This window comes from Mercurialis annua, linkage group LG2, assembly GCF_937616625.2.
Source record: "Mercurialis annua linkage group LG2, ddMerAnnu1.2, whole genome shotgun sequence".
In the NCBI taxonomy this organism is placed as follows: domain Eukaryota; kingdom Viridiplantae; phylum Streptophyta; class Magnoliopsida; order Malpighiales; family Euphorbiaceae; genus Mercurialis; species Mercurialis annua.
The window spans coordinates 57,085,214-57,097,650 of NC_065571.1; the positions used below are offsets into that span (position 1 = coordinate 57,085,214).

The following is a 12,437-nucleotide window of genomic DNA, read 5'->3' on the forward strand; positions in this document are numbered from 1 at the left end:
AGGAGGAGGAGGATCTCCTTAGGCCAGGAGCTGCCGGAGGAGGAGCAGCTGCTCCTCCTCCGGAAACTGATTTTTTTTTTAAATTTATTTATTTTTAGAATTTATCTGAAATTTGTTTAAGTTAGAGGACTTGTTTGAATTTGACCAAATGAAAAAAAAGTATATAATAATCCTTAAATGTGTTTGTTTTATATATTTTAGTTCTTATAGTAATAAATATTTTTAATTTTTTTAAATCAGGGTGTAATTGAAAACCAAAAATCTAAAATATGGTATAATTGAAAAAATTGCTACGTCGGGGTGGAATTGAAAACTAAAACAAAGGTCGGGATTTTTTCAGCCCATTAGCCTTAGTTATTTATTGTTGCAATACAAATAAATCTATACAGAGTCTTGAATGTCTCTGTAGATTTTCAGCATGGCATTGTCATATGCATGTGTATTTTGCCTCCGGAACCTCGCATGGCTTGGACAATTGCCAAGTCCGTACTAACAATTGGCGTGGCTGTATTAGAATTATTCGGCAAAATACTATTGCTTCAGCAGCGGTTAGAGACTGCAGAAAGAGCACAGTTCAGACCTGCTATACCGCGAGATTAATCAATCTGCTGCAAGCTAGTGACGAGAATTGTTTGGTTTTTGTGAAATAAAATCGGTCTTAAATTTCTTTGTTTGTTTTTCGACATGCTTTAGGTAAAAAGATCGCTCGGATTGTTATTGTTTTCTTTTTAAATCTCTTTGATCGAAACAAAATAGATTAATGATTTTCTTGAAACCACATTTGTAAATCAAACTGGAGAAGTGGTTGGATTTCTTTTTGTCTTTGTTAAAAAAAAAACAAAAGAAAAAAAAACGACACAACTCATGAATCTATATTACAATTGACTGAACCATATCATTTTGTTTAATTTAAATATATACATTATTTCATTTGTAATATGCAAACTATTTTCATTTGATTTTTATTGATTATTTATATATCATAGTTGGCTATTCCAATTTGCATTTCACAAAAAATGCCTAGCTATCTTTTGTTTCTACTCCATGATAATTTCTTGTAATCCTCCACCAAATTGTCCATGCTTACCACAACATTCCTTCATATAACTCTTGCAGCAGCCTCCAATTTCTCTCGTCTCCAAGCTCTTGCAATGCGTATGCCGCGTCGTTTTTGTTGTTTCATTACAGGTCATATCTTGATGATCATGAGGCCTATGATGGTTGATACATGATTGGTGATCATGAGGCCTATGATGATCATGAATACCTGATTGGTGATCATGATGCTTATGATGGTTGATGCCTGATTCGACAGTAGTTACTTCAGAATCATCTTGTATGTGAATAACATGGCCTTGATTAGAATGGCAATGATGATCGTCCTTGATGATCTTTCGGGCCACTTCTTCGGTATCTCTAGAAGGACTTGAATGAATGGAATTACAGTGATGATGATCAGAAATTTGATGGATGTGATTAGAATGGCAATGCTGATCGTCCTTGATGATCTCTCGGGCCACTTCCTCGGTATCTTTAGAAGGACTAGAATGAACAGAATTACAGTGATGATGATCAGAAACTTGATGGCCGTGATTAGAATGGCAATGATGATCATCCTTGATGATCTTTCGGTCCACTTCTTCGGTATCATGAATAGAATTACAGTGATGGTGATCAGAAACTTGATGGCTGTGATTAGATTGGCAATGATGATCATCCTTGATAATCTTTTGGGCCACTTCTTTGGTATCACTAGAAGGATTTGAATGACTAGAATTACAGTGATGATGATCAGAATCTTGATGACAAGAATGTTCGTGTGGATTAATGTTGGCTTCTAGGTCAACAGAATCGTTAGGGTTAGAGTTAAGGTGTGACTTTGTTTCGACTTTCGGGGGTGCGCAGCAGTGCTTATGCTGATGAGGGTTAGGGTTAGGTTTTGTTGCTGTTTCTACTTTCCGGGGAGAGCAGCAGTGCTTGTGCTTGTGATTGTGCTGGTGAGTCTGAGAAGATTTTCCATGATCGTCGCATTTCTTAGTATTTGTCGCAGCTGACGATGATGATGATTTGCAGCACTTTCCGATATGTTTGTGGGATTTTCCTTCTCCGATGCCTCGGAGGAGAAGCATGCTATTGAAGATAACAAGCAAGCACGTTCCAACATCGGCAAGAACAGCAGCCCAAACAAGTGGATGACCAGCAAATGCCAAGGCAAGAATAGCAGCTTTGGTAGAAATTGCCAAGAAGACATTCTCAATTACTTTCCTGCGAGCTTTTCTTGCAAGATTGATCATTTCTGGCACTTTTCGAATGTCGTTCGACATAAGAATTACATGTCCCGTCTCTGTTGCCAGAGCTGAACCTGAAATTCCCATTGAAATTCCAATATCAGCTGTAGCTAATGCAGGAGCGTCGTTTACGCCATCTCCGATCATTGCTGTTCGGCCTTCTTTCTTGAACTCTTCGATAATTTTGGCCTTGTCTTCCGGTAGGAGCTCTGCGTGGACTATGTCAAGAGCGTGTCCTAGCTGTATACAGAAACGTAACAAAAAATTCTTAAATTAGATGGCCACAGAAGCAAAATAAGATCAGAATTTTTTTTATGAAACAAAATTTAAAGTTTGGTGACCTTAAAGAAATTGAAATTCGGTATCCTTTTTTAAACAATTTAAAACTGGTTCCAAATATCTAACTTAAGCGATTATACCTCTATACTTTCTAATCGGATAGCGCAGCCGTATGAAACAAATTTTTAGGATATGTTGCCAAGTTGATCGCCATGTCATTCGTCAACGGACAAATATTCTTACGTAAATGAACAGTCTTAGAATATGTTGTCACTGATTATCATATCACTTTATCCTTTGATTCGAAAAATCTGTAGAGTATTTTGCATTTTCTATAAAAATAAAATTTCTGGACTATTCTGATGAGATTTACCAAATTAAAACATAGAAAGTTTACAATGACAAGTAAATAAGAAAGAATTTATAGAGTAGCACCTGTTCTTGAGCATGCATTGCTGCTGCTTGGCTATCTCCTGTCAACATTGCAGTTTTCACACTCATTGATTTCAGCTTTCTAACCGCTTCAGCCGCGCCAGTTCTGCAGGCATCACTGAGACTGAAAATTCCAGCCGGAGTGGCGCCGGAGTACACATATCCAACTGTCTTTCCGCTATTCTTATCTAGTGTCGGAACTATAAATTCAAAATTACACAGAATTAGAACAAATTATTGGATGAAATTGAACAACATTTGATGTAATTATGATAATGTGGAAATTTTACTCGTTGAACATCCAGCTCTGTGACCAATCTTTCTGTTTCCAATATAAATTTTTTTTCCATCAATTCTACCGAAAATTCCTTCTCCAGGAAAATTCTGAAAGTCCGTCACGTTTTCAGGGTTCGGCTCCATTGATAAACTCTTTCCATATTCGACAAGTGCAGCTGCCATTGGATGACTTGACTTGCTTTCAACGCTTGCTACCCTGTAAATTCAATTAAATTTGATATCAAACTGAATATTGGACAAAAACGCGATACCACTCGCATGTTTTACGCGATTGAAGATATCAAACAAGATGAGTCCTTAGTTCTTACCAATATACCAATGTATCTAAGCTAACATCTTCGCAAAGAGACTGAAACTCTGCGACGACAAATTCACCTCTTGTGATAGTACCGGTCTTGTCGAAAGCCATGACCTTAATCTTGGCGAGAGTTTCGAGATAATCTCCGCCTTTGATTAAAACACCGCATTTCGCAGCTTTCGTGAGAGCGCAGAAGGTTGCAATAGGTGTGGAGAGAATAAGAGCACATGGGCATGCACTTACTAAAAAAACCAATGCCAAGCGAAACCATTTTCTACGGTTGTGAACTCCTAATGCCAAGGGAATCACTGCTATGCCAACTGCTATAATAATAACCGCTGCCATAATACAACCAACAAGAACATGATTATTACAACCGTCATGTTCAAATGATATTTTAAAAATATGCTTCTACGTAAAGCGCCACGTCATACAATGAATGACATGGCGATTTGTACGGCAGTTTATTCTAAGAGTATGTTTCATCTGATCGCCAAATCAGCTCCGAAAAGTGATGAGGAACTATATCACTTAAAATAAAACTTCCATTTTTGTACCAATTTGATACGAATTAAAGTTTTAGTACTAAATTGAAATGTATGATAAAAATTTAATATAACTCTGTCTTTCAATAGCTAACTTTTTGAAAGTTTCTAAAACTACTAAAATGTGAATTTTCTGAAACGTTTATGAAAAATTAATTAAATAATGTTTGGGTGCATAAGAGGTGTGTAAAAACCGATCAAAACCGAATAATCAAACCGACAGTTTAATATTATAACAAAAATTTAAATGTTCTATTCGGTCCGGTTTTGACTTAAAAATAAAGGACTGACCTGGAGTGTAATACATGGAACATTTATCAATTAATCTTTGAGTTTTAGTCTTGCTGTTTTGAGCTTCTTCTACTAGCTTAGCCATTTTCGCTACTACACAATCTTCAGCCAATGCCGTAGTTTTAACACTAATATAACCTGCAAAATTAGCAATACACATCAGTCTAATCATCCTCAAAAGTCCAAACCTTATCGGTTTTTATCGTTTCTAACGTAATCTTTTAATTTTATCAATTTTACCCCGATTTACATTACATCATATATTCACCATATATAATTGAGTGATATTCACTCAAACGGATTAAAATATAATAGACATTCAAATTAAAATTTACTAAATTAAAATATTTAATTATAATAAATAAACATAGAGGTTGAGAGAGTGCACTCAAAAAAATAGAGGTCGAGAGAGTTGCTATATCAGGATTAAATATTTTTACGGTTATCAAACTATATTTTATTTACAAAACAGTTAACAAATTATAAAAAATTATAGAACGATTACCAAATTATAGCTATTATAGAAGAACAATTACCGAATTGTAAAAATTATAAAACGGTTAACGAACTGAAGTTTTTGACTAGATGGTTACCAACTTGTCGCGTCAATGTACATCTTCTTTACCTCGTCCATATCAGTAAGCTAGTAGCCATTTTGTAAAAAGGTTATAGTTCGATAACCATATTATAATTTTTTATAAGTCGGTAGAAGAAACTATAATTTGGCAACCGCAAAAGTATATAACCCGTCGATATTATTACCGTTAAGGTTGATGGTGCCCGCCCAAACAGTCGAATCTTTTTGTTTCGAAACAGGAAATGATTCGCCAGTTAAAGTTTTCTCATCAACATCACAAGATCCATCTACAATAATACCATCAATAGCTATAATTTCACCAGCTTTCACTGCAATTACTGTGTTTAATTTCACCTCATCAGCATCCACTTCTTCCCCACTTTCAGCTATCACTGCTTTTTGAGGTGTTATGCTCATCAATGACGACATTATTGCTTTGGCCTGGTTTAGTAACATTTTTACTTCAATATCAAACATTTAAAATAATTCGTTTTGCTGATTCTAATTTAAATTTTTTATTATATATATAAACTTGGTTTTGGTAACAAATATTAAAATTGGTAATAATGTACCAAGAGCGTATTTTGCAATAGAAAAAATTAGAGCGTATTTTTGCAAACATTTAGCTGAATCAGGCATAACAAATAATTAATTTATCCTAATTAATTGATTACCTTGTGGCTTGATCTAGACTCGAGCCATTGAGCAATTGTAAAGAGAAAGACAATAAATCCTGCCTCAGTAAAATCTTCCATAGCAACTGTCGCAATTACTGCCAAAGGAATACATATTTGTGTAAGTCATTTATAACATTTTAATCAATAGCTATGTCAAATTCGGACTAAAACCGTGTCGAGATTGAAATCGGAATAAACTCAGCTCAAAACATGAGGGGCTGAGTGTCCAAAAAATAAACTAAAAGAATTTAAGTGCTCTTTCCAAAATAGTTAAAGGGCTTTTTTACACTATTTAAAATTATTAAGGGCTCAAGTCGACAAAAAACTAAAATAATCATTCGCTCTTTTTGAATAATCTAAATATCTTTGACAAAAAGAAAAAAAACATTTAGTTAAATCTTTTTTTTTAATTTCTCTAGTTTCAGTTCTTTGTTCTCTTTTATTATCTATTTCAAACCGAAAGGATGAATAATTTAGTTTAAGTTTAAGTTTTTAATAATTTTTTTAATTTTTTTGAAATGGTAATAACCTGAAATGAAATTCAAAACAAATTAATATAATTTAATGGAATATCTTAAATTTTAAATGGTGTTAAATGTGATAAAAAAAAGTTCAAATTTTATAGAAAATTGGACAATCAAAATTTGATATACTAAATGAATTAGTAATAATTTGTCTTATTAATGACTTTATTTATATTTCATAAAAGTAAAGAGTAAATATCTAGAAAAGCATCTCACACTATCAAAACATTTATTATCATCAAATTTACAAATAAAAAGAGTATACTAGTTTCTCAAATAAATTCAATTTCTATATAGAAATTATTTAAATGAATCAAAATTAGGCTAATAATAAATGTTTATAGTAAAGATATAAAGGTAGGATGGATATTCCAAACTTTATAAATTATGGCTTGTTTTGTGTAAAAGCAAAAATAAAAAGTTTAAAGAAAAGAAAAGAAGGAATTGTCCAGCTTTACTCACTTATAAAGTCATTTGCTTAATTGGCAAAAAGATTGTTGTTTACGAGTATGCAGGGATAGGTCCCAAAAAAAATAGGGGGACCAAATAATTAATCTTTTGTTTTTAAGGGGGTCAAATTTGTATCTATTTGAAAATCTCAAGTACTTTAGAATGTATTTGAAATTTCTTTTTCTATGTACCATAGCTATAAATATCTCATTAAACAACTAATTATAAGTAAAGATTTGAGAATAAATTCATTATTTAACTAGAATATCCTTTATTATAACTATAAACCCTATTAGTTTGGATACTTTTTTTTTAAAGTTTTTCTAATTAATGTTAATTAGCCCCTTTATTCTAAGTAAAATCCAAAAACTTATAAATTACGTACCAAATGGAAATTCAAGAGCATTGTTATTGCCAGTTAGGTGACGCTATGCACATGCAAAGATATAGAGCTATCTTGACAAAATAAGATACATATTTCTTTTTCATTAGAATCCTTAATTTTGTTAGTTTCTATTTGAAAAAGATAAGAAATGAACTATAATTGAAGCTTCACTTTAAAAGATACCCCAACTTGGAATATGATTGTGAAATCACAGTATGGAGTAGTATGGACCCATATACGGAGAAATTAGCGAATTGATTTCCAACCATATATTCACCCCAAATTTAAAAATAAATTAAATTATAATTGAAGGATTCACCTAAAATAAAAAAAGTTCTTAGTTTGAATTCATAAATAAAATTTAGTTTTTTTAATCTGACATTAATATGGTATGTCTAAGATTATAGGTAAAATTATTTTATGTGTCCATATATTTTTACCAAAATGATAAATATATCCTTAAAATGTTTTTTTTTATGATAATATGATTTGTCAATTTTATAATTTATGACAAATGTATATAACACTCTGTTTAAATCTATTTTTGAGATTTATAGTTGACGATTTAAATTTTGATTCTATAAATGATTATCTTATACAATTGATATTTTATTTCAATTTAAAAAGGATAATGTGAATTTAAAATGAAGATTGGATATATTTGTCATAAATTATAAAATTGTGCATGGTATTGTCACAAATTGTCTTTAAGAATATATTTGTCATTTTCGTTAAAGATGGAAGAGATGCATAAATTAAGAGAACAAAATAAAACACATAATTGTCCTTATAAGTGTATTAATGAAAGAGTTGAATGCAAATCAAATCACAAAGTTTAGTCTTATTTGTAAAAGCTTAATTCTCTAAAAAAAAAACATCATCTTGTACTTTTTTTTTCGTTTATATCCTGACCTTATAAAAATACCATTTGTATCCAATTTTGGATTTTTAAGTTTCATCCCTACCCAAAAACATTAAATTATAATTTTTTCATTTGAAAAGAAGTTTAAAACAATCCTTCATTTTTAAACTACATATTAATTAGATATTAATGTTATTAATAGTATAAACATACCATATTTTTTTAAAAATTAAAAATAATATTTTTTTTAAATCTTTCCGGAGCCGCCTCCGTTGCTCCTTTTCATTGGAGAAGGAGCGGCTGCCACTCCTCCGTGGAGAAGGAGAAGGATCAATTCTCCAAATTGGAAAAGGAGCGGTCGCCGCTCCTTCTCCGACGCAGCTCCTCGTTGTTTTCAGATTTTTATTTTAAATTTTTTTAATTTTTTTTATAAAATTAAAAAAAATATTAGAATGTATTTGAATATTTTTAAGTTGAAGGACTTGTTTGTATTTTTTAAAATAAAAAAGAGTATGATATAAACTTTTTTCCAAATAAAAAGAATACAATTTAATGTTTTTGGGTAGGGATAAAATTTAAAAACCTAAAATTAGGTACAAGTTCAGTGTATAAACGAAAAAAAATGCAAAGTGGTTTTTTTTAAGGAATTAAACCATTTGTACATAAAAATGAACTTTTTTTTTGGCAAAATTAGTTTTTAACTTATATTCTGTTGATAAATAGAACACCGAACTATTTTCCGTAGGAAAAACATTGATGCAATACTATACAATGTTCAAGTAGCCACATCACCATTTTACAATGAAAAGTAAATTGTGTTCCGATTTACCAAAAAATAAAAATCGGTGGTTAATTTTGTCAAATTTAAAAGTTCATGTTGTACTTGCAGAACACGCTAAAGTTCATAATTTGTTTTTTTTCAATTAACCCTTATTAAAAAGGAAACAAAATAAGCACATTTACATATTTATTCTTTTAATTTTTTAATTTTTTATTTAATTAATTAAAATTAATTATTTAATTAATTAAAATTAATTATTTAGTTGTTTATTTATTAATAGAAACTACTATACATATAAATTACGGTTGTTTGCATATAATCCACACGTTTTACGTTTGTAGCACCTCATTTTTTAAAATTTCACATCGCACATCCCAATCTTTCAATTTTTAGCATTGTGTAGCATATTTTTATTTTGTAACATAGTTTTATGCAAACTGCGACATCTCTATACTCATTTTAAGCTTTATTTTGGTGAAAAATGACTATAAGCTACACCATACTAAAATGCCAAAAATTGTAATGTGGGGATGCAATGTTTTAAAAAAATGAGATTAAATCATTACCAATGTAAAACGTCAAGATTTAATATGCAAATAACCCTACGAACTACATTTCTCTCTTTTCAGGATTATGATATTATATATTAATGGATCAAATTACTAACTACGTATACGGCACGTAAAGTAAAATTACCTGCAATGAGAACAAGAATGGTGACATCAAAGAACCTAAGATTTCTGATGGAAGCAATGGCTTTCAAGAAAAGAGGAGGTACGCCAACGGCGGCGGCGGCAAGAGCGAGCCAACGGAGAGGATGATAGACATACTTCAACAGTGATAAGGCAAGTAATACACCACATGCTATAACGAACGGGCTCGGCCATTTCTTTTGGTAACTTGTATCTCCTTTTACTCTTACATTTGCTTCTAGCCTTGCTTGATTTAGTGCCTTCACTGCCATAACATAAGTTTCACAATGTTTAATTATAAGTAATCCAATGAAATTAGGAATAATCAAATCAAAATTCCCATTTTTCTCTCTAATTTTAAAATTTTACTATTTTCACTAATGCGCGATAGTTCAAATTGGAATTGTACGTCGGAGAATATTTTGTTTAATTCGTAATTCTCCTACAAACCCCAAAAAATTCCCCCCTTCCCAAATGCTAACAAAAATTATTATTTTCCTCCCTATATTTTTGTATTAAGGTATTAGATGATAAGAGTTTTTGTTACATGAAATAAAAAAAATCATATGTAAAAATAACAATTATAATCTAATTTTAAGAGGGTGATAGTGATAATTCATGAAGTTACAAGAATTTAATCAATCCTTGTGAAAATTAAGGAAAGGTGGTAATAATTATAAGTTTATTTATTTATTTATTTGAACAAAATATTTTTATATTTAAAAAAAACACGTAAACCCTTTAGTTATTTTTTTTGCTATTTGGACCCTCAACTAAAATATTTTAATTTTTTTAAAAAAAGGACACTTAAAACCCTTTTAGTTAATTTCTTTCCCACTTATTTCTGTGCATTTGATTATTTTTATGGTTTTTTTTTCAAGCATAAAAAATTATTTGCACCATTTAAAAACATTAAAGACTCAAGTGGTAAAGAAAAACTAAAAGGGTTCATATGTTCTTTTTGAAAAACTTGGAGAGTTTTTTTTTACATTTTCTGCCAAGTTGAGTGATAATATTGGCATCACATGAGATTGAGAGCAAATAAGTCGCAATAGTTCTGATACAATTATTGGTAGGGATTGATGAACACTTCACAATCATGGGCTATATCTGTCCTTCTTGATATAGAAAGCCAACTCATAAATTTCTGCAACTAACTCGGGCTTTAAAATTAGGATAAATGGAGAACAAAAATAATAATACAAGAAGATTATTGTCTTAATTAATTAGATATGAATTTGTTATAATCAATTAATCATAATTTATTGATTTTATAACTAAATTTTGGACCATCATATAATTTTATTGTTATAGATTGAATAAAGGTAAATGCCAAGAAAACAATTTCATTTTCGGCATGTATTTTTATTAATCACACAACTACCACGGCAAATACCCTATCAACTTTAATGACTTTGACATATATCGTCTTCATACATGTTTGCTTTTCCTAATTTTCTTTAAATGATATGATATATATACTAGTTTGTATATTAACGTTTCATTAGAAACTTAACTATTTTCGCTGATTAAAATATCTAAAATAAAGTATGCTTCAAACTATTCATCAATTAGGTGTCATCGCGTCACTTTAGCTTGAAAAATATTTAAAATCCCCTCAATTAATATCGAGTCGAGTTCGAGTTCGAACTACTCGATTGAGTTAATTATCAAATTAAGTTCGAGCATCAAAACAATCTATTCACACCCTTAGCATGCGTCTCACAAGTGATTATTTCATTTTTGATGTCTTGGTCAATAACTTTGAGCCGATAATAATATTTATTTATTCTAAATCACCAAAAACTAATATTCAGTTACTAATTTTTTTTATGAATAATAGAAATATAATATTAAAGTTGATATATAACTATTTTTTTAATAAATAAAGAAAAAAACGCCCGTGGAAGTAAATAACCCATGAATTTGACATTTTGCTAACCAGCGCTTAAAACTACAGCTTGTTAGTTTTTAATACACAACCGTAATTTAGTGAGCCCCACTTTTGTGATTTCCATTCAATGTTCAGTTAGTAAAGTTTGCCTTCGATTTTCAAACCCAGTTAGTAACAGCTCAATTTAAAATCAAGAAAATAGTATATACAACATGAATAACAAAATTTTGAAAAACTTAAAATCATGATTAAAGGAAAGTAAGAAGAATTAGAATTTGCATACCAATTTGAAGCTGAGAAATGAGGAGATTATCATGCAGAACAATAACTGTTCTTGTGGGAACAACAACTGAAAACTCTTTGATTCCATCAAGAGACTTCAAAATATTCTCAATCAATGGAACTTCTGATGTACAACAAAGCCCTAACACATCAAAATAACTTTTCTCAAACTTCTGATGCTTCTTCTGCTGCTCATCATGGTCACCCATTTCTGCAGCAAATATAGTGTTTTTAGAGAGAGAAAGTTAGAGAGAGAGAGAGCATGAAAAACATGAAGAGAATTAAACAAGAAGAGCAAGAATGTTATATTATTATTACCTAGTTGGGTAGCTTGTGATTGAATGGAGATTAAAAGGAAAAAAAGTTTGTTGGGAATTGAGATTGAGAGAGAAGGGGTTTAAGTAGAGTAGAGAGATGGAAGCATTATGGGTTAGAATGAGATGTAACCAAATTAAATAATCAGGAAATCAAGAAATTGTTGATTTTCTTTGTAAGAAAAGAATTAGAATAGTGGGACTAATGTAGATTTTAGAATAAAGGTAAAATGTATTTATTTATGAGGATTTTTTTTAGTATACTAGTTTTGCATTACGTGCTATGCACGTGGATCGTAACGTAATTCGTCGATGAATATATTAGTCAATTTATTATAATTATATCAATTTTTTATTTATAATTAATATTAAATTAGTTAAAAAAAATTGTAAAAGTAAATATAATATATTCGGTTATTGATTTTTTTTTTCCATACTGAATTTATTCTTCTTTTGATTTTATAATAACCATAATTAAATAATTAACTTAATTGTATTAATAATATCTTTAAAAATAATAAAATAGAAATTTAAATAATAATATATTGACCAAATACATTATTTTTATT

The 12,437-nt window shown here is 30.3% G+C and overlaps 1 protein-coding gene across 1 annotated transcript; it reads right to left on the reverse strand.

Moving 5' to 3' along the window:
- Positions 1 to 871: 871 nt before the first annotated feature.
- LOC126668040 (putative inactive cadmium/zinc-transporting ATPase HMA3) lies at positions 872 to 12,014 on the reverse strand. The gene is made up of 10 exons (XM_050361243.2): positions 11,873 to 12,014; positions 11,556 to 11,765; positions 9,383 to 9,643; positions 5,682 to 5,779; positions 5,193 to 5,448; positions 4,431 to 4,568; positions 3,605 to 3,932; positions 3,290 to 3,492; positions 3,003 to 3,199; positions 872 to 2,528 (listed from the first exon to the last, which is right to left on the reverse strand). Exons 2-10 carry the CDS (start codon positions 11,761 to 11,763, stop codon positions 1,038 to 1,040), a joined length of 3,180 nt encoding a protein of 1,059 aa, XP_050217200.1. The 5' UTR covers positions 11,764 to 11,765; positions 11,873 to 12,014; the 3' UTR covers positions 872 to 1,037.
- Between the last annotated feature and the right edge of the window lie 423 nt (positions 12,015 to 12,437).

Bases quoted from the DNA above. Each gene is read 5' to 3' on its own strand.
- LOC126668040 (XM_050361243.2), bottom strand. From the start codon at position 11,763: ATGGGTGACCATGATGAGCAGCAGAAGAAGCATCAGAAGTTTGAGAAA. The intron at 9,644-11,555 runs GTATGCAAATTC...ATGTTATGGCAG, and splicing joins CATTTCTCAGCTTCAAATTG to TGAAGGCACTAAATCAAGCA. The intron at 2,529-3,002 runs GTGCTACTCTAT...TTCTGTATACAG, and splicing joins CAATGCATGCTCAAGAACAG to CTAGGACACGCTCTTGACAT.